Source organism: Canis lupus, chromosome 7, assembly GCF_011100685.1.
Source record: "Canis lupus familiaris isolate Mischka breed German Shepherd chromosome 7, alternate assembly UU_Cfam_GSD_1.0, whole genome shotgun sequence".
Classification (NCBI taxonomy): Eukaryota; Metazoa; Chordata; class Mammalia; order Carnivora; family Canidae; genus Canis; species Canis lupus.
Genome location: NC_049228.1, coordinates 8499916 through 8523515, shown reverse-complemented (window position 1 = coordinate 8523515; position 23600 = coordinate 8499916). Strand labels below are relative to the sequence as shown.

General features: G+C 34.5%; 1 protein-coding gene across 4 annotated transcripts in view; it reads right to left on the bottom strand.

Moving 5' to 3' along the window:
• SYT14 (synaptotagmin 14) overlaps positions 1–23600 on the bottom strand; it is a 210311-nt gene that overhangs the window by 136685 nt on the left and 50026 nt on the right. For 2 of the 4 annotated variants that reach the window (XM_038542052.1, XM_038542054.1), the window contains one exon: positions 5182–5346. In XM_038542052.1, coding sequence (XP_038397980.1) covers positions 5182–5346 — 165 coding nt within the window. Of the gene's footprint in view, positions 1–1750; positions 3005–5181; positions 5347–23600 lie in introns of those variants that run through there. The other 2 variants (XM_038542051.1, XM_038542053.1) reach the window with 2 other exon arrangements.

The following is a 23600-nucleotide window of genomic DNA, read 5'->3' as shown; positions in this document are numbered from 1 at the left end:
ACCACAAAATATTACCCTAAAGCAGTCCTGCATTCAGAAATATAGAAGGAAATTTTTCTTTCTCTCTCTCTGAGAAAGCTCTCATAGAGATGTCTATGAACAAACCTAGAACACAAACACTAGTAATACTGATACTACTATAGTTCAGCTATATGAAGAAGTAATCTACAGGTCAAATGATTCAATTCAAATGATTTTTAGAACATAATATGCTGAAGTTTAGTACTGACCATAATCCAGAATACCTGAGATATTCTTGGGTTTTTTTAGGAACCAGCATGCTTCTGAATGAAAACAAGTCAAAACAAAATTAACTCTATACTGCTACTTGTGTAGCATTTATTACTACTGTCTATTGTTATTCTCTGAATAAAATATGTATTTTACTTTATTTTATTTCTTTCTTCTTGCTACTTCAAATAATAAGGCTAACAAAACCAAACCAATGCTACCCAAAACCACTGAATTTGGTAACTGAAAAGCTGCTAGAAGAACAGACTCACTCCAACAGGGACATATTTCCAAAAACTAGCTTTCTTTTTTAATTAGTCTATCAATCCTGGATCAGCCTCTACAATATCACTTAAAAATCATTTATATAATTGATAAATAGCAGAGCCTGATTATGTATGAAGTCATGCAGAACTGAAAATCTTCCTCATTTCTACTGCCACTCAGATTTTTGCTATTTTTATAAGAATCTAAACTTATAGAACAGTGTCAGATACATATTTTTAAAATAAAAGCTGGTATACTTTTGGCTTTTTGATCAGATCGACAATAAATGGATATAAGTGAAGGATTATCAAGAGTAATCATTAGTAGTATAAAGCAATTCTGCAACCAAACCAAATAACTGTTAGCTCATTATTTTAAAACTGTCACAAATATTGTGGTTGAAAACTATAAATGATTAAATGGAATCTTAGTTCTACATAGAGAACTCATGAAAAATAATAGATTGTTCACATATGCTCACTGTAACACAGAAGTCATATAAAATCCTTAATATGTGGCTAAATGAATAGACACATAATCTGAAGCATGTTATTCAATAAAATAAATTCTAGGGGTGCCCCGGAGGCTCAGCCAGTTGAGTATCTGTCTCTTGATTTTGGTTTAGATCATGATCTCAGGGTCAGGGGACTGAACCCCACACCAGGCTCCAAGCTCAGCACAGAGTCTGCATGTTCCTCTCCTTCTCCTCCTCCCTCTGCTTCCATTCTCCTTCTCAAATGAATAAATAAAGTCTTTAAAAATCAATAAATAAAATAAACTCTATTGTTCTAAAGGGAAAATATAAAACACTTGATACAGATTCTTATTGGGATAGACTCAAAGGGCAAAATAGTATAAAGGTCTCAGGGGTTAGTTAACAAAATTATAAAATTTTAAAATTCAACTATAGCATACTAAATACACTCCAACTAAAGAATGTGTACTACTTAAGAAAACTATGTAGTTTATGGTTGTATAATAAACAATCATTAAGAAAAATTAGGGTCACTGAAAAATTGACCAAATTTTTAGTGGTGTACAAAGAACATTAATGCTTTCAAACTGATTGTCAGGAAAAGAAAAAAAAAAAAAAAAGAATGACCTTAAAAGCATCTCTCAATAAGAGGATTCAAGAAAATCTTAAAATTAGATATATACACATGTAGAGGAGAGTTTGGAAATTTGGATGTTTTTTTAACTTAAAAAATCAAGAAGAAAGTTTATCACTTAAACCCACATTAGGAGACCTCACCTTTTCCTGGTATTAGTTTAGAATATTTTTCATCTTTACTCCTTGCTGTTCCTTTGTGGGCAGAAATGGCTTCATTTTTCTTTATTTTTATGTCTCCTTTCACTTTGTAATATGCTGTTGGATTTATTTGTTCTTTGATTTTTCCGTGTAACTTATCTCGAGAATTAGCTGATAGGGCTGGATGTATGTCTTCTTTCACAGTGGGTTTCTGTATCGTATGTCTGTTGCTTGCCAAAATATCTTTTGGAGAACACTCATTTCCTGACCACTCATTCCCTTTGGATCCTTTACTTTTAGTATGTTTTTCAGCTTTCTTTAAATGATTTTCTTTCATTTCTTGAGATCTTACCTCCTTTAAATTCTTACCATTATCAGGAATTCCTAATCCAATTTTTTTACATCTGTCAGTACGTTCAAGTTCTTGAGAAGCAGATCCAGCCCTTGCATTCTGCTTGATAACTGAGATCCCACCATCACTCAAGTGACCTTTCAAAGAAGAATCACTACCAGCATTACTGCTGTCTTGAGGTTTTGGTGGAGACTGTTGCCTATCATCAGTATGTGTGGATACTCTTTCTTCATTCATTCCTTGATCTTGCTTTTGTGAAACTAAAGTATTGTAACAACCGCTTCGATTTGCTCTGTGATCTAAACTGGACTGTGTTTTCTGACAGTTAGTGTCTTTGGAGAATTCTGGTGACACAGCATTTGCTTGTTCAGAAGCATCTGCTACAACTTCTGCTACTGCAGAGCTTTCTTCTTCTGGGCGAAAGCCATTTATCATATTTGTTACCTGTTCAGCAACCGAGTCAGTTAGAGTGTAGCCGACTTCCCCAACAGCCGCGGTTAGGTCCTCTACAGCATTACTGATCGTGTCCACCAGAGAAGACACTGAAGGCAGATTCTGCTGGAAAGTTTTGAAAAATGCCATTTTCTAATCCCTTATTCCTAACAGATGTGATAATGGAATTTCCTCTTCTCAAAATATCAACCACTTTGGAATATGAATTTAAAATTGACTTAAATGTTGTTACTCATGAGCTCAGTATTATTATTGTGCATTGTGGCTTTTAATCTTTCTGTAAATGCATTATGCATTGAAAGAAACACGTCGAAGCAAAGACTCTTCCAAAAAAAAAAAAAAATCAAACCACTTGGCTTAAATGTAATGACATTTTTTCCCACTCCATAGCTATCATAACAGCAGCAAGACAATATTTTCCCCTCAAATACTACTGGTTTTTTATTCTATACCTGCAAGAAGAAGTATAAAAAGGATTTTTATTATGGACTTTTAGTTTACTTACTGAGAGTCTACATAGGGGAACTACCCTATATTATTAACAAACTACCAATATCATTTCAAATTAAGACAACTATTAAGGGGGAAATATCTAAGCAATTTGCACAGAGGTCAGAATAAAGGAAAGAGCAGAGAGTAAACATCTGCAGAGTGGCTACCAAATGCAAGGCATTGTGATTTACAAGTCTTATCATACCTGATCTTACAACAACTCTAAGAGGTAAATATTATTCCTATTTAATAAGTGAAAAAAAAAAGGCTCAGAAAAAGAAAGAAGATTCCCAAAACCTCTCCAAAAGGATCCTCAACACCAGAATTATTTTTCTAATAACAGTGAGAGGATATTTAACTTTTTCATTTTCATTTGCTCATAAATGAAAACTGGAGTTTTTTAGAGGGTACACAGCAGACTGAATGCAGAAGCAGATAGGAGAAAAACAGCTGGTTCTTCTTTGCCAGTCATTAAAGAGATTTGCAAAAAATATGAAACAGTGGCATTCTTCACACCATTTGCAGGGGGAGGTAGAAAATATATAATTTTTAAGTTAAAAATATTACTTATGTTTAACATGTATGTAATAGGCTTATTGGGGTTTTGTGGGTTTTTTGTTCCAAGTTCTTACTTAAATTCTAGTTAGTTAACATATAGGATACTATTGGTTTCAGGAGTAGTATTTAGTGATTCTTCACTTACATGTAACACCCAGTGCTTATCACAACATGTCAGTGGGTTTTTTTTTTTAAAACAAATAAATTGATAAGAATATTTTTTAAATTTTCTCAGTTTTAATTTCTAATATGGTATGTATCAATAGCTATAACTCACATAAACAAAAGCTCTTTGGGGTCTTCAATAATTTTTAACACTGTAAAGGAGTCATTAGACCAAAGAAAAACCAGAAATGCTAAACAAGGGGACTCCTGGAGGAGGCTGCCCAAAGATATACCTTTAACCAGTTCAACTCTACACAAATGATCAAAAAAAGCAAGACTGAACTATGATAAATGTTAAACTTAAATCAAAAATCACAAAAGCACTAGAGTTTCCTTCCTAGAGTCATAGATGTAATTCAATAACCAACAGATTTTTATAAACAATGATGCTACCACTTTCTAAGTTACCAGAAGTACAAGAAAAACCTCTCTCCAAAACAGTACATGGAGAAGAAAAGCCAGGTTTTTCTGCTAATGCTCTCCAACATTGTTCTAAATTAAACACCTTGCTTTTATAATTCTCAACTTGCTTCTGCTACCATTTATGTAAGCCTGTCTTTGGAAACAGCAAATAAAGAACTCTTAAAATAATATAAAAAAATTAACTCCAGGGATCCCTAGGGGGCTCAGCGGTTTAGTGCCTGCCTTTGACTTAGAGCGTGATCCTGGAGTCCTGGGATCGAGTCCTGCATCAGGCTCCCTGAAGGGAGCCTGCATCTCCCTCTGCCTGCTTCTCCCTCTACCCCTCTCTCTGTCTCTCATGAATAAATAAATAAAATCTTAAAAAAAAATTAACTCCGAGAACACTTTACATGAAAGAAAGAACAAGATTACAGCCCTCATCTCCCCTAGTATATAGTAGTAATAAGTGATAGAAGGTGATATAATGCCTATAGTACCAAGGGAGGGAGAGGAACACTAACTTTTATAACCAGACTTTATCTATACCACTTTCTCCACAATAAAAGTATCCACCAGCTGAGAATTAAACAGCAGAGAAAGAAAAAGAGTGAATACTTTCAAAAGCCTTTTATGGGGATATGGGAGAAAAGCTCTCTAGAGTTATCTGGACAGTAAGATTTAAGCTATACAGAGCAGAAAGATCTTTCCTTCTTCTTAAAGCATATCGACTCACACTACAGTCTCAAAAGCATGCCTTAGATATGAAAAATAAAAATGTCATCTTCTGATAGTATACAATTCATCTCTGTGTGATGATATATTAACATTCATGAACAGAAAGAAAATTGAACATAATTTAATAGTTTTTTTTTTACTCACAGAAAGGTGGTTCAAATGTTAGTTTACAGAATGTCATATATATATATTTTTTTACCATATATATTTAAAAAAATAATGTAACAGAATGGTATAGATAAACAGAACGAAGAAGAAAAGCAGTAATGATACTTACAGCTTTTACCTTGTGAGTCCTTCCTTGTGATGGAGCCTGGACCAAGATCTGGAAACCCGCCAACATTTTCAAAACAGAACTTCTTATTAATATAGAGAAAAAGGAGCAGCATCAAGACAATAAACACCCCAACAGCTGACAAAAATCCAACTGCCTCTGGAGATACTAGAGAAAAAAAAGTCACAGCGGTAAGCATTTCTTCTTCTCTAAGCTACAAATAAGAAGGAAACCCTCACTCACACATATGTTAGACTACTGCCTTAGTTGAATTATACTTTTTAACTGTCATAGTTTACATAGGTTTATAAGAAAAACAAGCTACACAGCTTAATGAGCTGTTCAATTCATTTAACAGTACTTATTCAAATCTAAAAGTTTCTGTATAAATTATACTGGAGCAATCTTAAAAGAAGGTAATCTATAAAATAAATAATAAATAAATAAAATATAAAATAAAATGAATATATTTAATCCATTTAAGAGTATTACAAAAATTTTAGCACAAAAATTAGAAAAAATATTTCCCATGCACAGGTATCTTAGCAAAATTTATGAGAACACATATTATTATCTCTAAAAGTTTCAATGGCCCGTTTTATTTAATAAACTCTGGACTTTTGAAAGTTATGGGCTCTATGATTATATTCCAAGAATTATTAAGAGTTAGCAAGTTAACACCATCTCAGGAAGAAGAAACAGCAAGTGCAAAGGTCCAGAGAAAGAGATTACTGTACGTCCCAGAAACACAATGGATCTTTGTTATAATAAACCAGATTCTCAAGAGAATCTGATCTCAAGAGAATACATGAAATAATACATGGAGATTTTGTATAGTAAGAACAACAACAACAAAATCTGCAACTTCTTCAATCCTCAGGCAATCTCTCTTTCAACCTTTGCATTACTTGTCACCATACCAGTCATTTGGAGTTAAACGGGAACTATATTTTTTTTATCCTTCATGCCTTATATTTAAATCTCAAGTATTAGTTAAGAATGAATCCTAAGCCTCAAATATTCTCTACAACCTACAATCTACTCTTTCTTCTTCCACTGCTCCAGCAGCAGCTATAACGTCATCTCCTTCAAGTTTCTTTCTCTAATCAGAAAAGCTATGGCAATTAGCATCTATAACTCATTTGTTTACAATGAAGTCACCAACCAGTCCAATGAAGGACTGTTTTCATCTCCTAACTTTTCATTACTTGTGAAAGCCAGCCATCCCAGGTGTAGAACAGATAACGACGTTATAGTCTATAATGTCATAGTCTATATAGTCTGTATTGTGACAGAGGATGGAGTAGAATGACATTGTCAGGGAAGAAAAGGGACTGAACAGTAGAAATGCAGTCTAAACATCAGGGCCGAGGAACAGATCCTGCTACTAGAAACAAGAAGTAATGCCCAGACATAAGCCCTGACTCTCGTTTTCAGGTTAGAGAACAGTTAGGGGGAAAAAAAACCCTCAGTATTTTAACTTAAAAATCTAAGCTGTATTATCAAAAGCAGTGGCATGCATCAAGCCTGAAGGATAAGGTAAAAATGAAAACAGAAGAATTATCATCAGCAGTTCTAATAGCTAGGAAAGTCCGAAGCAGGACAGGATCTGATAAGAAAAGGCAAAATGCTTAATAAACTCATATTCAATATTACACTCTAAGCACATATATATAAGGAACTCCCCTTTTAGCCCCTGGTCCAAAATAGACTTGCCAATTTGGTACATTTAAGTGAACACACAGGGTTAGATAATATGCAACCTGAATATCTCCCATCTCTTAAAAGACCAAATGAGAGGAAACATAGCTCACCTCACCTAAGAATGCTAATTATTGCTGATAAAAATAGCAACAAATACATATATATTATATACTTGTGGCTGTTTTAAGCACTTTACATAAAATTTTTAAATCTTCACAATTATACTATTATCCCCATCATAAATTGTGATATGGAGATATATTAAATCATGTTCCCAGCTTGTAAAGTGGAAGACTCAGGATCCAAACTGCTGTCTGGCTATGGGGCCTGTGCTTTTAACTACTGCTTCTCCCGTATTCCTTCTCTCCCCTTCTTGCCTCTTCCTATCTCATCTCAGTCCTTATTTCTATGTTTCTCCTTTCATCTCCCTCCCTCCCATGTGAAAATTTAACCTGGGCGGGGGGGGGGGGGACCAGGTATAAAGAAGTATAATATAGGAAGTGCTACAACAGAGGTAAGAATAGAAAGTATTACTGGAACACAAGAAACACTACCTGGAGAAGTTACAAATGCTACAGAGAGGAGATAACACTCGAGTAGGGTATGAAAGATTAATATAACTCTATCAGACAGTGCAAGGGCTGATGAAATAGCACGGTAAAAGATACAAAAACAATGTGCATGGCACTCCATACGCACTAGTGGGCGACGATCATGTCTGTCTTACTCACTTCCATGTTCTCAAAGCACCTCGCACAATGCCACACAGCTGACATGATATAAACATTTGTAAATGAATCAATGAATGAACGTGTGTGTTCAAGAGAGATCCAAAATATACCAGAGTTGCTGAGACTGGAGATAAAAGCAAGATCCAAAATGTCACAGAACCTTGAATACCATCCTAAAGATTTTGTATTTGCAGAACTACATTGCGTAAGACACTTAGAAAACTGGAATAGAGCAGGGAGTGATTAGTGGTAATCCATGAGGAGTTCTTTTTTTAAATTTAAATCCAATTAATTAACATATATAGTGTGTTATTAGTTTCAGAGGTAGAGTTCAGTGATTCATGAGTTGCATATAACACCCAGTGCTCATCACATCATGTGCCCTCTTTAATGTCCATCATCCAGTTGTCCCATCCCCCCATCCTTCCTCCTCTCCAGCGACCCTTGATTTGTTTCCTATGATTAGGAGTATGAGTTCTAAAATGACAGAGAAGAGTGGAGAACTCTAGTTTTTGTTCAAGGAAAACTGATAATAACCTAATCGATTAGATGCAGCATTAGGTAAAGATGAAGAGAAGTTGCAGATAATTCTAGAAGTTTCTAGTTTGTGTGAACGAATTAAAATGAAAGAGTGTAAAGGGAAAGGCATATGGTTTGGGGTGTGAGGGCTAAGAGGGAACTGGAAAGAGAGGCAGATAATGAGTCTAGTTTTTGATACGTTACATTAGAAACATCAGACTATTTCAATGTGGACACCTAATAAAAAAGGGGAAGTATGAGTATAGTGCTCTGATGAAGGCTGGGTTACTTATACAAGATTTAAGAGTTTTGCTCCTTTATTCATCCTATTCCACATGAAAGATTTCACTGACTACACACAAATAGAACTGGCACATTATGGGTAAATCTTATTTTACAAGTTTTTAGATAAATATATACTGCGACTTTGGATAAATTTTTAACAAAAAAAATCTTTCCCCACTAGAGAAAGGAGAAAGATGCCTCAAGTAAATATACTAGTTACACAACTCCTTTTTTATCCATTGCCTGACTAAATGCCCATTTTCTACATTCTTTGAAGATATTTCATGTATTTAAATTTTAAAACAGTAATATGGTTGTAGACCAGAAAAAAACTTTTCTAACGGAAAATATTAAAAAGCTTCAGACTTCAATTTTTATCCTTATCTCAGGATTAGAATAATATTTATCTCAAATGACATGATACCATAAACTGGCCAGTAACAGTTCTAAACTTAAAAACATTTGACAAAGGCCACTTGTACATAAAACTGCTATAGAAAATACACTGAAATTAAAGACACCACCAAAAAAAAAAAACCCAAAATAAAATTACACTTAGATCTAATATAAAATATAGAATATAAAAATATTCTATATTTTTATATAGAAAATATATAAAATATATTTTCATTCAGTTTAAGAATTTACCCCTAAAATCTTATTTATATTATGAATATACTTATAAAGCCAGTCTGCAAAGGTGTTCCTAGGATTATGATTAAATTATCTGTAAATAAACCCACTCTTCCCCAAATTCTAGATTAGCCAATGCAAGCAAGTAAACACTATTGCAAAATGCGTATTACCTTTTAAGGAGGACCTTCAAAATCTATTTAACGGCAAACAGATAATTAGTTTAGGTTAATATTATACATTTGAAGAATTTAATTTTTACTGAATCAAATTTAATTTGAGTTAATCAATGACTCAAAAATTCACTAATACATTACTTTCCCACAATCCAAATTTGTAAAATTCACATGTGATAAACAATAAAACTAAGATCAAATAATAACAATATTAGCAACATCAAATATTGAAGAGTGCTTATTATTTGCTTAGCACATTTTTTTTTTAGTTTTCATTTAAGTTCCAGTTAGTTAACACACACTGTAATATTAGTTTCAAGTGTACAATACAGTGATTCAACATTTCCATATATCACCCGGTGCTCATCACAATAAATGTTTTCCTTAATCCCCATCACCTACTTCACCCATCTCCCACTCAACTCCCCTCTGGTAACCATCATTTTGTTCTCTACAGTTAAATCTGTTTCTTGGTTTTCTTCTCTCTCTCTTTTTTCCCTTTGCTCGTTTTACGCATTTCATTTAGGAATAACAAGCATTATCCAGCTGAATCTTTAATATAACCCAATTTTACAGATACAGGCATTGAGGCTAAAAAGAGTTAAGCAGGATTTTCAAGATCTTAAAATTATTATTCAGTGATAGAATCTTGATTTGAAGGCAGGCATACTGACTCCTGAGCCAAAGTCTCAAACACTAACCCCTATTGCTTCCTATTTGCCATGCATTGCTATAATCTCTCTTTTTAAAATTTAATGGTCAAAACAACTTTATGATAGGTAAGCACTATACATCATCTTAGTCTTTAGATTAGTAAACTGAGGCCCAGAGACTAATTAGCTTGTCTAATAAGGTCACAAATATAGGAAATGGTAGAATCTGGACTTGAACCCAGACATTCTGACTCCAGAACCCATGTTCTTAAACATCAAGCAATACTGCTTCTTTACATGCCAACCTGCAATATAAAATATAAAGGAAAGCTATGTGATCATAGTAATACAACTTACTATATACATTAAGAGAAAATATTTCATGATTTAGATTTTATGTAGGTTAAAGAATAGCAACTGATTCAAGCTTTCTCAAAGTAAACATAAATTATAAAACTGGAACAATTTTTCTATTCAAGATACTTTCCTAAATATGCTAAAATTAATTATAGAACTATACTTAGAAACCAAAATCAATGGTACATCCTTCTATTACATGCCATGTCTGAAAAGTTAAAAACTAAATGTATCCTATAGAATAATAAGCTTGATATTCATTAGCAATGGTCATTAAAAGTATATACTATTTTTATACAGTCCTATAAAGTCTCTGTGAGCTATATGATCCCCTATATGAAGTATGTAAAGATTATACTGCAACGTTAAAACGTATAATATCTCACCAGGAAATACAAAAAGCTTGTCCAAGATTAATGATTACCTACTAATGTTATATATAGTTAACTGGCTTTATGGTTATCTTTACTATACATTTAGAAATGAATATATATATTTACAAAAGACGAAAAAAACCACTTTTGTCAAAATTCACATTTCAATAATAGCAATAAAATTCATTTTAATTTCTACAGATAAATTGGTCATAGGAGGAAAATGATGAAATTAGGCTTAAAAAGTAAAAGCAGAAGCAAATCCATTTTGGCTCTGAATGTATTGCAGAACTCCCTTAAATTCTGCTTTCCATTTTGTCACAAAGAAAACATCTCTGTAAGTTTTATGAGAAAAATACTAGTATATACATAAAAATAAGTATAAGGAAGATACTTATTTATTGAGCTTTTGTATTTTCAATTAAGTTATTTGTGCTCTTAAGTTTATCTGTATCAAAACAAATTAATTACAAATGTTATATTTATATTTGTAAGTTGAATTTTATAAAACTATTCTATTAATCATATTTTAAATGCAAAATTTAAAAAAAGTACCCATGCTTCTTATAATTCTTTAAAAAAGAAGGATTAAAGAGAACCACTTACAATTTGTATTATAAGGTCTGTATTGCTGATCTGTCTTACTTGGCATGAAACACTAGTCCTCTAATTACATGTCATGGAGACCTTAATAATTCATTTAATAGATGTAATTCTATCTCTTGAATAAAATGTGAATTATACAAGAAGTCAACTTTCATTTTAGGAGAAATATTTGGTTACTATTTAATAAGTCCTGAATATTTTTTCTGATATTCTAACCAGAAAAATCCCACAATTTGTGTTGCTCTGGTTTGGACATAAAATAAAACATTTATCGGTATTTCTAAGAAACAATGTAGGAAAATAAAAAGATTAACCTGATATGCTTATATCTCCTTTTAGAATATCTCAGTTGCTTCTACAGATAAAGCCTTCCTTAGAATTTTTTATATTACAATCTAAATAACACAAAACTGGAATGATACATAATTGTTAAGTTTAGATTTCATTAACAAATCTAACAGTAAAAAGTGAAAAAAAGCATTTACTCATAAGTGACATAATTCCCTGCTGAGTAACTTTAAGGGTTAAGAGGGGAAGGCACAGATGGCCGTGATGTGAGACACTGCCTAAAATCTTACAAACAAAAGGACTGCCCTCTGGGAGAAAGGTATCTGACAAGGTTGATTAAACAGATGATATCCAACTTGTTTTAAATGTCAAACTATCAATAAATTGAACCAATATTTCCTATAAGTACCATGCAAAACACTGAAATTTCATTCAAATATCACAACAGTGAAAAATCCTAAATCAGTCTTTTAAAAAATTGGGAAAAAAACCACAAACATTTATTAAGTATGGAAACCAAATACATAATATATTTAAACCATATGCCTCATACTTAGACTTGATAATAATATACTTAAACGTACACTTAATAAACACAATATATTAAATCAAATACTTAACATTAAAATTCAAACATTCTCTGGAAGTTATTTTTCTTCAAATACACTCTTATTTAAGGAAGGCTTCAAATTACAATTCCAATGAAGTTTAGATTCAGACAAACTTACTTTCCTGGCAAACCTGGATGGAGCAACGGCGCTGTGGTGGCTCAGTTGGTAAAGTGCCTTCTTTCGACAGGTCAGGATCCCAGGGTCCTGGGATCAAGCCTGGAGTTGGGCTCCTTGCTCAGCGGGGAGCCTGCTTCTCCCTCTGCCTCTGCCCCTCCCCACTTCTTGCATGCTCTCTCTCCAAGAAATAAATTTTTTAAAAAATTTGCATAGAGCAAAGCAGAGTCATTCTTTTGAACAATAAATTAGGGTTAACTGCCTCAAAATTTTCACTGTCTATTCAATGTGTATAAATTCCTCCAAAATTATCTGAGTGATGAATGGTACAGGCAAACAGAGGGTCACTTCTTTCTGTCCTTTGCCAATGATTCTTTGCTCTTCCTTTTTAGTTAGATCTTCATTGCTGAGTTACTACTGTAAGTAAGATTTTGAAAAATCAACACCAACTGCAGAGGAATCTTCTAGATAAAGTCAATTTATGAAGTCAAACAAGTTTCAGATATGCTTATTTTCAGGCTTTAATGCTAAACCACCAAATTCTGATAAATGGAAATTGGTTTCTCTCTAATCTTAGACACCACCTTCCTCCTACATTCTCATGTTATGTCAATACTAGCTCCGTTCTTTGAAAACATTTTTGTTTTTATACATTTTTTTCAAAGTTTACTGAGACGTAACAATAGAAAATTATACATGTAAGGTACAACTTGATGATCTGATACACATGTAGGTTGTAAAATAATCACAATCAAGGTAATTACTATATACATCACTTCACATAGGTATCCCTTTTTTCCTTTTTGTGGTGAGAAGGCTTAAGATCTATTCTCTTAGCAATGTTAAGATACTTTGTACAGTTAATTCTAGTCACATTGTTTTCCATTAGAACTGATTAATCTTGTATAGCTGAAACTTTGTACCATATCTTCCCATTTTTCCCCCACCCTGAGCCCCTGACAACCACCATTCTATTCTCTGCTTCTACAGGTTTGACTATTTTAAATTTCACATATAGGTGACATCGTGCAGTCTTTGCCTTTCTGTTTGGCTTATTCCACTTAGCATAGTGTCCTTCAGGTTTATCAATATTGTCACAAAGGCAGGATTTTTTCTTTATTAAGGCTGAGTAATATTCCATTGTATATAAACATCACATTTTATTTATCACTTCATCTACCAAGAGATGTTTAGGTCGTTTCCATATCATGGCTGTTATGAGTAAGGCTGAAATGAACATGGAAGTGCAGATGTCTTTTAGAGACTCTGGATTCATTTCTTTTGGATATATATACTCAGAATTGCTTTTGCTGGATCATAGGGTGGTTTTATTTTTATGTCCTTTGCCAATGATTCTTTGCTCTCCCTTTTCAGTAAGATCTTCATCGCTGAGTTACTATAAGTAAGATTTTGAAAAGTCAACACCAACTGCAGAGGAATCTTCTAGTTAAAGCCAATTTATGAAGTCAAGTAAGTCAAGTATGCTTATTTTCAGGCTTTTTTTTTTTTTTTTTTTAAGAAAGTTCACAGTGTTTTCCATAATGGCCGTACCAATTTATATTCCCGCTAACGATGTACAAGTGTGTGTATATTTATGGTTATTTCTTTCTGTTGAACTTGCCTCTTTTATCATTATATAATGAAATTTGTGTTGAGAGGCAGTTTTAGAGTCTATTTTGTCTGATCTAAGTATAGTCATTCCTGCTTTCTTTTGCTCACCATTTGCATGAAACACATTTTTCCATCTCTTCACCTTCAGCCTGGATGTGTGTTTAAATCTAAAGTGAAGCTCTTGTCAACAGCATACTGCAAAATCTTGTCTTTTTACTCACTCAGCCACTCTATGTCTTTTGACTGTTGAGTTTAACCCATTTGCGTTAAAAGTAATTATTGACAGGTAAAGATTTACTATGGAAATTTTGTTATTTTTTTCTATTATGCAGATATTTTATCCTTCTCTTCCATTCTTGCTGGCTTCCTTTGTTATCTGATTATATTTGTAGTAATTTGCTTTCATTTTTTTTCTTTATCTTTTGTGTATCTATTACAGGTTTTACCTTTGTGGTTAGCTTGAAGCTAGCATAAAATATATAGCAGAATCATCTATTTTAATTAACAATTTAACTTCAATTGCATACAGAAACCCTACATTTTTACTCCCATTGTGTTCTTAAAGTCAGACTTTGATTTTTACATAGTGTATCCATTAACAAAATTTTTATTCATGCTTTCATATTCTTTTATGTTGATACTTAGTGAATTTTTGTTTCAATCTGAAGAACTGCCTAATGTATTTCTTGTATAGTAGATGTTGTGATGACAAACTTCCTTGGCTTGTCCAAGAAAAATGTTATCTTGCCTTCATTTTTAAAGAATGATTTTTTTTTTTTTTTTTAGGTATTGTATTCTTGGTTGGCAGGGTTTTCTTCCTTAAGCTCTTTGAATACATCATACTCTCTCCTGATCTGCAAAGTTTCTGCTGAGAGACCTATGGTGGGGTGAGGGAGTTCTCTTCTCCTGTATGCAGAATTCTTTTTGTCCTTGACTTCTGACATTTGACTATAATGTGTCTCAGTATAGTCTTCTTTGGGTTGATCCTATTTGGGAACATCTGAACTTCATGAATCTGGATGTCCATTTCCCTACTCAGATTTGGAAACTGGAAAGTTTTAGTCACTATTTCTTTAAATAAGCTTTCTGTACCATCTCTACTTCCCACCCTCTGCCATATGGAACATCTGTAATGAGTATATTGTTTCCCTTGATGGTGTCTCATAAATCCTATAGACTTTCTTCACTGTCAATCATCCTTTTCCCCTTCTTTTCTTCTTACTGGGCAATTTCAAATATTGCTGGAGTCTTCCTGCTATCATTTACCCCAATGGGTGGGTGGGTGGGACAGTTGTAGTCAAGGGTATCTCTTGGCATTGGGGCATACATGACTACAGCAGTGGTACCAGTGTCCTAGACATGGGTGTGCCTACCATATACATGGCAGTGCCAGTGCCTAGGATACAAGTACAGGCAGATCAGCTGCAGTACCAGTGTCCAAATACATATGGAGCCAAAATCTGGTGCATGAACACAGTAGCACCAGGACGGGGAAGTGAGGAAGACGGAGGTGTTGACCCCAGTCTGGGAGGGGGTAGGAGCAAAGAGATGGCTCTATTTCCAGGGGTTCAAGGAGAGATGTAGGGATGACTCCTTTGAGAGGACTTGGTGGTGTAAATTCTGGGCAGCTTCATTAGCTGGGGTCATTGGTGACAAAGATTTTGGAGGTCACCAATGGCAAAGACTGGATGTTTCCATGACAGTGGTGAGAGCTACAGGGTTCTTCATTGACAGTGGTGAAAGCTGCTGACATCTTCCTCCTCTTCTTTCACCCCTGAGGGGAGGTACCAGCTGAAAAGATCCCTCTTGGTGGCAAGCTGTGCCAAAGAGGAGGTAAAATGGTTCCTATACTTTTCTATGTGACTCTTCTCAGTTTGTGTGCTCCACTGGACAGCTGCAACTTCCCTATTGTACTCTACTACTGTCCTAAAGCTATTTGCATCAAAAGTTGTTTAATCATTGTTTTTGTCAGGGGGGTGAGTGTTGGGATTTCTTAGTCCCTCATCTTATTGATACTGGTCTCTCTACATCTCTTCCTGGAGTGATGAAACATCCTTTGTTCATCCTAAAAGCTTTGTTCACCCTAAACTTGATCCAGTTTGAGGTGACACAGCCTTTTCCAAAAACACTATACAGTTTAAAACATGGATTTACTGTGTCTGAATACATATGTATGCAATCAAAATTCCACTTGCCTTAACAGCAATGTTTTCTTAGTACTACTAAACAGGCCCCACACACTTCAGTTAGTGGTAATAAGGGCTCATCATCATACGGTGCCCCTACTTCCATAAAGCAATTTTCAAGTTAAGGATTACTTAATTAAGGACTGAGGATTACTTAATCCTTAACTTGCATTCTCAATGTATATTGAATAATTGAATTAAAAATGTGGAGCCCCATTTTCAAGGTGATCTCTTTCTACCCTTACACACACACACACACACACACACACACTGGATATAATGACAGCAAAAATATTTGAAATTTTATTTTATTTTATTTTAAAGATTTATTTATTTATGCTAGACACAGAGAGAGAGGCAGAGACACAGGCAGAGGGAGAAGCAGGCTCCATGCCGGGAGCCCGATGCGGGATTCGATCCCGGGACTCCAGGATCATGCCCTGGGCCAAAGGTATGCGCCAAACCACCGAGCCACCCAGGGATCCCAATATTTGAAATTTTAAAGGAAAATTACTCCAAAAGCTTTGCAAAAGAGCTCTAACACATTCCTCTACTTTTGGCTGCAGAGTGTGTTACTGAACAACCACTGAACAAGCATGGCAGTTCTGGGGCAGAATCAAGTAGGAAGCAGTCTGTCTTGGTCCTCAGAGGTTGTACATACAAATTTCAACTCATTAAAGTAGATAATAACCTCAACTTAAAATATTTTATAAAATAAGGAGCGGTGCTGCAAATGAACCAATGACCTATAACAAAATCAGCATTAATCACATGGCTGAAGAAAGAAATTGCCAACCAGAAAGAGAAAAGATAAGAAATGGAATGATGAAATTGAAAAATAGAATTTGTTCATTGACACATCTTTCAGAAGTGTCTATTTTAGTGGGAGATTGAGGGAAATATATAATTAAATTGACAATAAAGCAAAATAAAATTTTCTGAAATTTAAAAAATATATGCAGAACTTTAAGAAACCTTCCTGGTTTTAGCAAGTATCTTTGTGTGTTCATGAGAGATAGATGTTCTCTTTTCTATCAGTGGAAAAGTCTGAGAAGTACTAACTGTACATTAACGTATTCAATAAATACTAAGCAATAAGAATGAAGCCTGAGAAAGACAAATGTGGTTCCTGAACTCAGAGACTTAATAAAGAAAGTGTAAAGGGGCACCTAACCTTGACTAAGAAGATAAGAGAAGACCTCCTGGAATAAGTGACTCCTACTAAAATATAAAGTAAAAATATAAAGAATCTAGACTAAAATATAAAGAATCTAGAATAAGAAAGAGCAAAGGGGCAAAGTGGGGGCCGGAGGGTGGAGAAGAATATTGTCAGTGAAAAGGCCCAGAAGCAAGAGATAATGACACAGCTAAGGGAATAGAATAAGGCAGGAGAGTACACAAGAGCAAAATCTTGAAAGATCTTATAAAAATTGTTAAGGAGTTTGAACTTTATCCTGAAGACAATGAGGACTCAATAAAATATTTCAAGCATGGAAATGATAAGATAATTCTGGTGTACAAGTAAGGATAGGAATGAAGGACTAGTAAGAGGCAGTTTATGAACTGCAGTAACCCAAGTAAGAAGTGATGATAGCCTGACATGCTAGGTGCCTCAACTAAACAGGCTGGAAGAGAGGGGCTCTTCTTAGAGCCTACTATTTAGGCTGTCTCACATATACAAACTAGGAAATATAAAAACAGACATATAATGTCCCATATTAATTTTTATTCAAATTTTAAAAGATTTTAAAAATTCATTTGACAGAGGGACTACAAGCATGGGGAGCAGCAGGCAGAGGGAGAGGGAGAAGCAGACTCTCCACTGAGCAGGGAGCCCGATGTGGGGCTTGATTCCAGGACTCTGGGATCATGACCTGAGCCTAAGGCAGATGGCTTATATGACTGAGCCACCCCAGCGCCCCTGTCCTATATTAATTTTTAAAAAGCTTTCTCTGTATTTGCTCCATTAATGCTTCTATTTCAAGTGACAAAGAGAGAACTTCCAATTCATGGCATTGTATCACTATCATCTAACATAACATTAAAGTACTTATTGATTTTATGAATATATTAAAAAGGTAGAAGTGGGCAGCCCCAGTGGCCCAGCGGTTTAGCGCCGTCTTTGGCCCAGGGTATGATCCTGGAGACTCAGGGATCGAGTCCCACATCGGGCTCCCTGCATGGAGCCTGCTTCTCCCTCTGCCTGTGTCTCTGCCTCCTCCACCCCCGCCCTGTGTCTGTCATAAATAAATAAATAAATAAATAAATAAATAAATAAATAAATAAATAAATCTTTTTTTAAAAAAAAGAAAAGGTAGAAGTCCACACACATGCTTTACCAAATAATCTTCCCTGTATAAAAATCAGATTAATATTCAAGCAAGTAAAATACAGACTGTGGTTAAATGCCAAACGCTATTGTTTTATAAGAACAACCATGACAGTTATGTAAGAAAATATTAACACAAGTTATCAAAATACCAACTTTCAATTATCTGGAAAAACATGAGATACTAAGGAGCGATCTGTGAGTCTCAACGAAATATATCAGATAACTTGTTAATTTCTTTCTGTGAAAGAATGACTCACGTTTGTCAAGGAAAACACGGATGATGTCTGGCTTCCTTACATAACTCTCACAATTTTCTCTAAAATGAAATTTCAGTTTAATCAACAAACTTACAGATAAGATCTAGATTCCAGATGAAAGATTTGAAAGTCCATCAAGGAAGTCACCTCATAGTAGGCCATACCACATAGGCTCTCTCTCAGGCAAGCACTTGCATGAGACCTAGTTTTGCACTTTTTTTTTTTTTTTGCCTTGTGCCAACCTTTCTGGGTTATCACATTTGGCTTTATTGGTATCTAGGTCTAATGCCAAAGAGGCCATGTGAGTCACTCCCTCCCTAATTGTCTCTTTTTCTGGAGAAGCAACTTGAAGTCAGGGAAGAGCAAACAGCTGTGTATGTAACTGTTTAGACAGATTGAAAGAATGAATATACTATACAAAAGGGCAGAAGATTACATTCCAAGCTCAAGGACTCATAATTAGTTTAAAGAGAATCACTCTATAAAACTGTGTTACTTAATACCTTTACCTAACCTGAATGAAGGAATTGAGAATATGTTCATTAATTTTGTAGAAGGTCCTACAAACTAGGCTGGGCACAGTTGCTAATTCACACAAACAAAAATACATATTAACAAAGTAATACATCAAAACAAAAAGAAGATCAATATGGATAATTGCAAGTTACTATCCCACTAGGGGCCAAACACTGATAAAGGTTAATGAAAATACTGGTTCAGTAAAATGTATCAGGAACAAAGGTTTCTAACAGGTGAAAATTAAGCCTTCTATTACACTATCAGATTTCTATTAAAGCAGTATGGTCTCCAAATTCAAAATATAATCGAGAGAAAAAAAATATAATCGAGAACACTAAAAAGGTTCAGAGAAGAGTAATTAAATTCACTATACATATATTAAAAGCCTTATGCCAAAGGTGAAATTACTTTATACTGCAGAAAAAAATGGTAAAGTGTTTATCAAAGGAGTTAGTATATACAGATCAACTGGACAAAATACAGAACTCTGAGATTATAAAAAAGACAGTGACCTTTAATGATAGTCTAGAAGGTTGACTACATAAATACTATTTAACTTTGTGGATTAAAAATTAAAACAGGCTATCCACAAAAAGAGGAGTATAACATTTATAGGACTCCGATTAATAATTTGCTTGAGAGAAAAGCTAAGGAGATCCTATTTTAAATCCCAAATGGCTAAGGTTAAAAGTGCATATTCATAAAGGAATTTTGACAATTTTCAAAACTGAGAAATAAATTACTGGTGATGGGTGATAATTATAATTGTATAAAAACACTAAAGTGGATCCAGTAACTCAGAAAAGTTAAAATGAAAGAAGAACACAATGGATTTGGAGACTATTTCACAATGAGGAACAAATCAAAAGGCAGAAGAAAAACAAACAAAAAAACATTTGTCAATGAAACTGAGTTAACCAAAGAAAATATTTTAATAAAGAAAACTGATATTTGTAAGGATATGGCAATAGTTACTGAATTTTAGGGGAAACTGGTTCGGACGTCACAGAACACAAATAGGATATAGATAGAATGGTTCCCTTTACAGAAACTTTTAAAATCCTACTAAACATTTCTTGTTTTGCAATTTTGAATACCCGCTGCTGGGAGTCTAAGCAAAGTTCTAGATCTCTGCTAGTACAAAGCCCTGGAGGCCAGGTCAGGCCTATTAACAACTCTGACCAGTAGGTGAAAGGGAGGGAATCAACCTCCTCCTCTCATATTCTTTCCTCTTTTATTGAAGTCTCTCCCCTTCATTCTTCTCCAAATTCAGGTGAATGACAGTCAAACCTCATAAAACCATTTGAAAATTATTTCCCATCTTTTTTCCTCCTCTCAACACACAAAGACTATGTATTTTTCCACTAGGCCTTTAGCTTCAACTCAGTTAAAACATTCCTAAAGGAAGCAGGATGTCTCTGAGAACTAGATTTTAATTAACTTTGATACTTTTTAGAATATTACTTTGGACAAGTCACTATCTTTTAGTTAAATGGATGACTGAAGTTAATTATTAATGAAGTTTGCCACATTATCCTCCTAGATCTTTAGAGTGAAAAGATCAAGAGATGAAAGGGATTGGGGTATGTAATAGAATAGTAATTCCTTTGTATGTTTTATATGCAAATAGTCTTTACAGTTAAAAGAAGAGAATCAGAGACCCTGAAAAATCATTGTTAAAAACTAAAAACAGCTTTTACTAATTGTCCAAGATCAATTGCTGATTACTTTCTAATCGGGAATGATTTTTTAAAATTTATCCTTTATATTTACTTTTTTTGATTAATTAAAATTCCTTTTTTAAGTTCTTTATTTCGATTCCAGTATGGTTAACGTACGGTATTATATTAGCTTTAGGTGTACGATATAGTGATTCAACGCTTCGAAACATCACTCATCACAAGTGTGCTCCTTAATCCCCATCACCTATTTAACCCATCCCTCCACCCACTCGCCCCCCACCCCCCCATCCTGTAACCAACAGTCTGTTCTTTTTTGGAGAAATGTCTGTTCATGTTTTCTGCCCATTTTTAAAAGAGAAAGAGAGTGGGAGGAGGGGCAAAGGGAGAGAATCTTCAAGCAGTCCCTCCACTGAGCATGGAGCCTGATGTGGAGCTTGATCCCACAACCCCTGAGATCATGATTCAAGCTGAAACCAGGAGTTGGACACTCAACTGACTGAGCCACTCAGGTGCCCTGCTCATTTTTTATTTGGATTATTTCCTGGGGAGTTGATTTTTATAAGTTCTTTATATATTTTAGATACTAACCCTTGATCAGATATGTTGTTTGCAAACATTTTCTCCCATGAAACGTAATTTCTAAGATAGTGTTGTTGATTTATATTGTCATAATAATTGCAATATGTCTCAGGTTCTTCTTTCACTCCGTTTTCCCACATACTTGAGATTGAACTGCTCTCCTCTGCCATCCTTCCCTCTTCACTTGACTTTGCCAATTTGAATCTCATACTTTCCAGGATCCTGCTCATAAGTGGACTCCCTTAGAAAGGCCTCTCAGGGCAGCCCGGGTGGCTTGGCGGTTTAGTGCCTGCCTTTGGTCCCTGGAGACCCGGGATTGAGTCCCGCGTCGGGCTCCCTGCATGGAGCCTGCTTCTCCCTCCGCCTGTGTCTCTGCCTCTCTCTCTCTCTCTCTCTCTCTCTCTCTCTCTGTGTCTCTCATGAATAAATAAATAAAAACTTAAAAAAAAAAAAAAAAAAAGGCCTCTCAGACTTTAAAGATGGGCAAGAGGTCTTAAGTATACACTCCCATGGTGCCCTGAACATGACCCTTTCATAGCACATATCACAATGGATCAAACTCCAAGTTTACTTGTCTCCTCCAAGACAGCTCCATGAAGGCAAGGACTTTCCAAAACGTCACTGGTTACCTTCTGAATGCGGAGTACAATAGTGGTAGTACTCAGTATTTCTTTTAGGAATGAGGCATAAATTTGTTCCATAAAAAAAATTACAATCTATGCTCAAAAAATTCACATTCACACATTTTACTTACAAATTTGAAACTGATAAGTATAATGTAATGGTTTAAAGGAAACAAGTTAAGGAGCATTGCCAGAAAGTGATTGGTCAACAAGCAGCTTTCCAGGATAGCATTATCTTTGATGAGTTTATCACTGTCTAATAGCTTGTGCTCATTTTTAGAAGTCAAAAGCCTATCTTTTATCAGGGCCTAGAGGTCCTGTATGAGGGAAAAAATCAAAGGCATAGAGGTGATCAATCTATCTTTTAGATTCTGGTACATAGTAGCCAAATTCACATGGGGATAGGATATCTGAACAACTTTTAAAACATACACTGGCAAAAACTCTTTTAGAATACTAGGAATGTTTATAGAATGTCAAATCAGGACACTCATCTTCTTGGTATCAGAGTACCTAAAAAACCTGAAACTAAAAAGTTGTGTGGTGAGCACAGAATAAAAGCCTATCCGGTGATGCTTTATCAGACATCAAGAATTTGAAACTAAAATTAAAATGAAGTGGTAGTGGTACAGGGATAGACAACAGGCCAATAGTACAGAATAGATAGGCCAAAAACAGACACATGCACGTAGGGATTCTGATGTATGACAAAGATGGCTGCACAGCAATGGGGATAAATCATCTTTTTAATACACTGTGCTGGAAATATGAGGGGGGAAATGAATTTACATACAAATCGATTCCACATAGATTATAGATCTAAATGTGAAAAGCTTTTGCCAATAAGTCTTTTAGAAAAATGTACAAAGACTCATCTTCACAACCCCAGGGTAAAGAAGGATTTCTTATTAAACAAGATACAAAGAGAACTACAAAGGAAAATATTGATAAACATGACTACATTAAAATTTATAATTTCTGATCATCGATAGATACCATACAATGAAAAGGCAAGTTGAAGAATGGGATGTTTGCAACACATATAAGGGAAAAAAAGGCTCATGTCTAAAATATATAAAGAATGCCTACAAATTTATACATATAATATGTAACATAAATATATAATTTTAAAAAGTGGACAAAATTTTGATGAGGCTTATCACAAAGGATGAAATAAAAATGGCCAATAAACATTACACAAAGCCGTTTAACTTTGTTATTAATCAGTAAAGTGCAAATTAAACCATGATGCACTACCACTATTCCAAAATGACCAAACTTTAAGTCTGTCAATACCAAGTATTCACAGGAAAAGTGGAGCAGCTGGAAATCTTACAAACTGGTAAAAGTCTGATGACTGGTACATTTTTTTAAAAAAATCATGGTACAAACGGTCCTTGACTTACAATGGTTCAACTTACAATTTTTCAACCTTATTGTGGTATGAAAGTGATAGGCATTCAGTAGCCATTTCACTGAATTTTGGGGGGGTTTTTTGTTTTTTTCAGATTTATTTTTTTTATAAATTTATTTTTTATTGGTGTTCAATTTGCCAACATATAGAATAACACCCAGTGCTCAT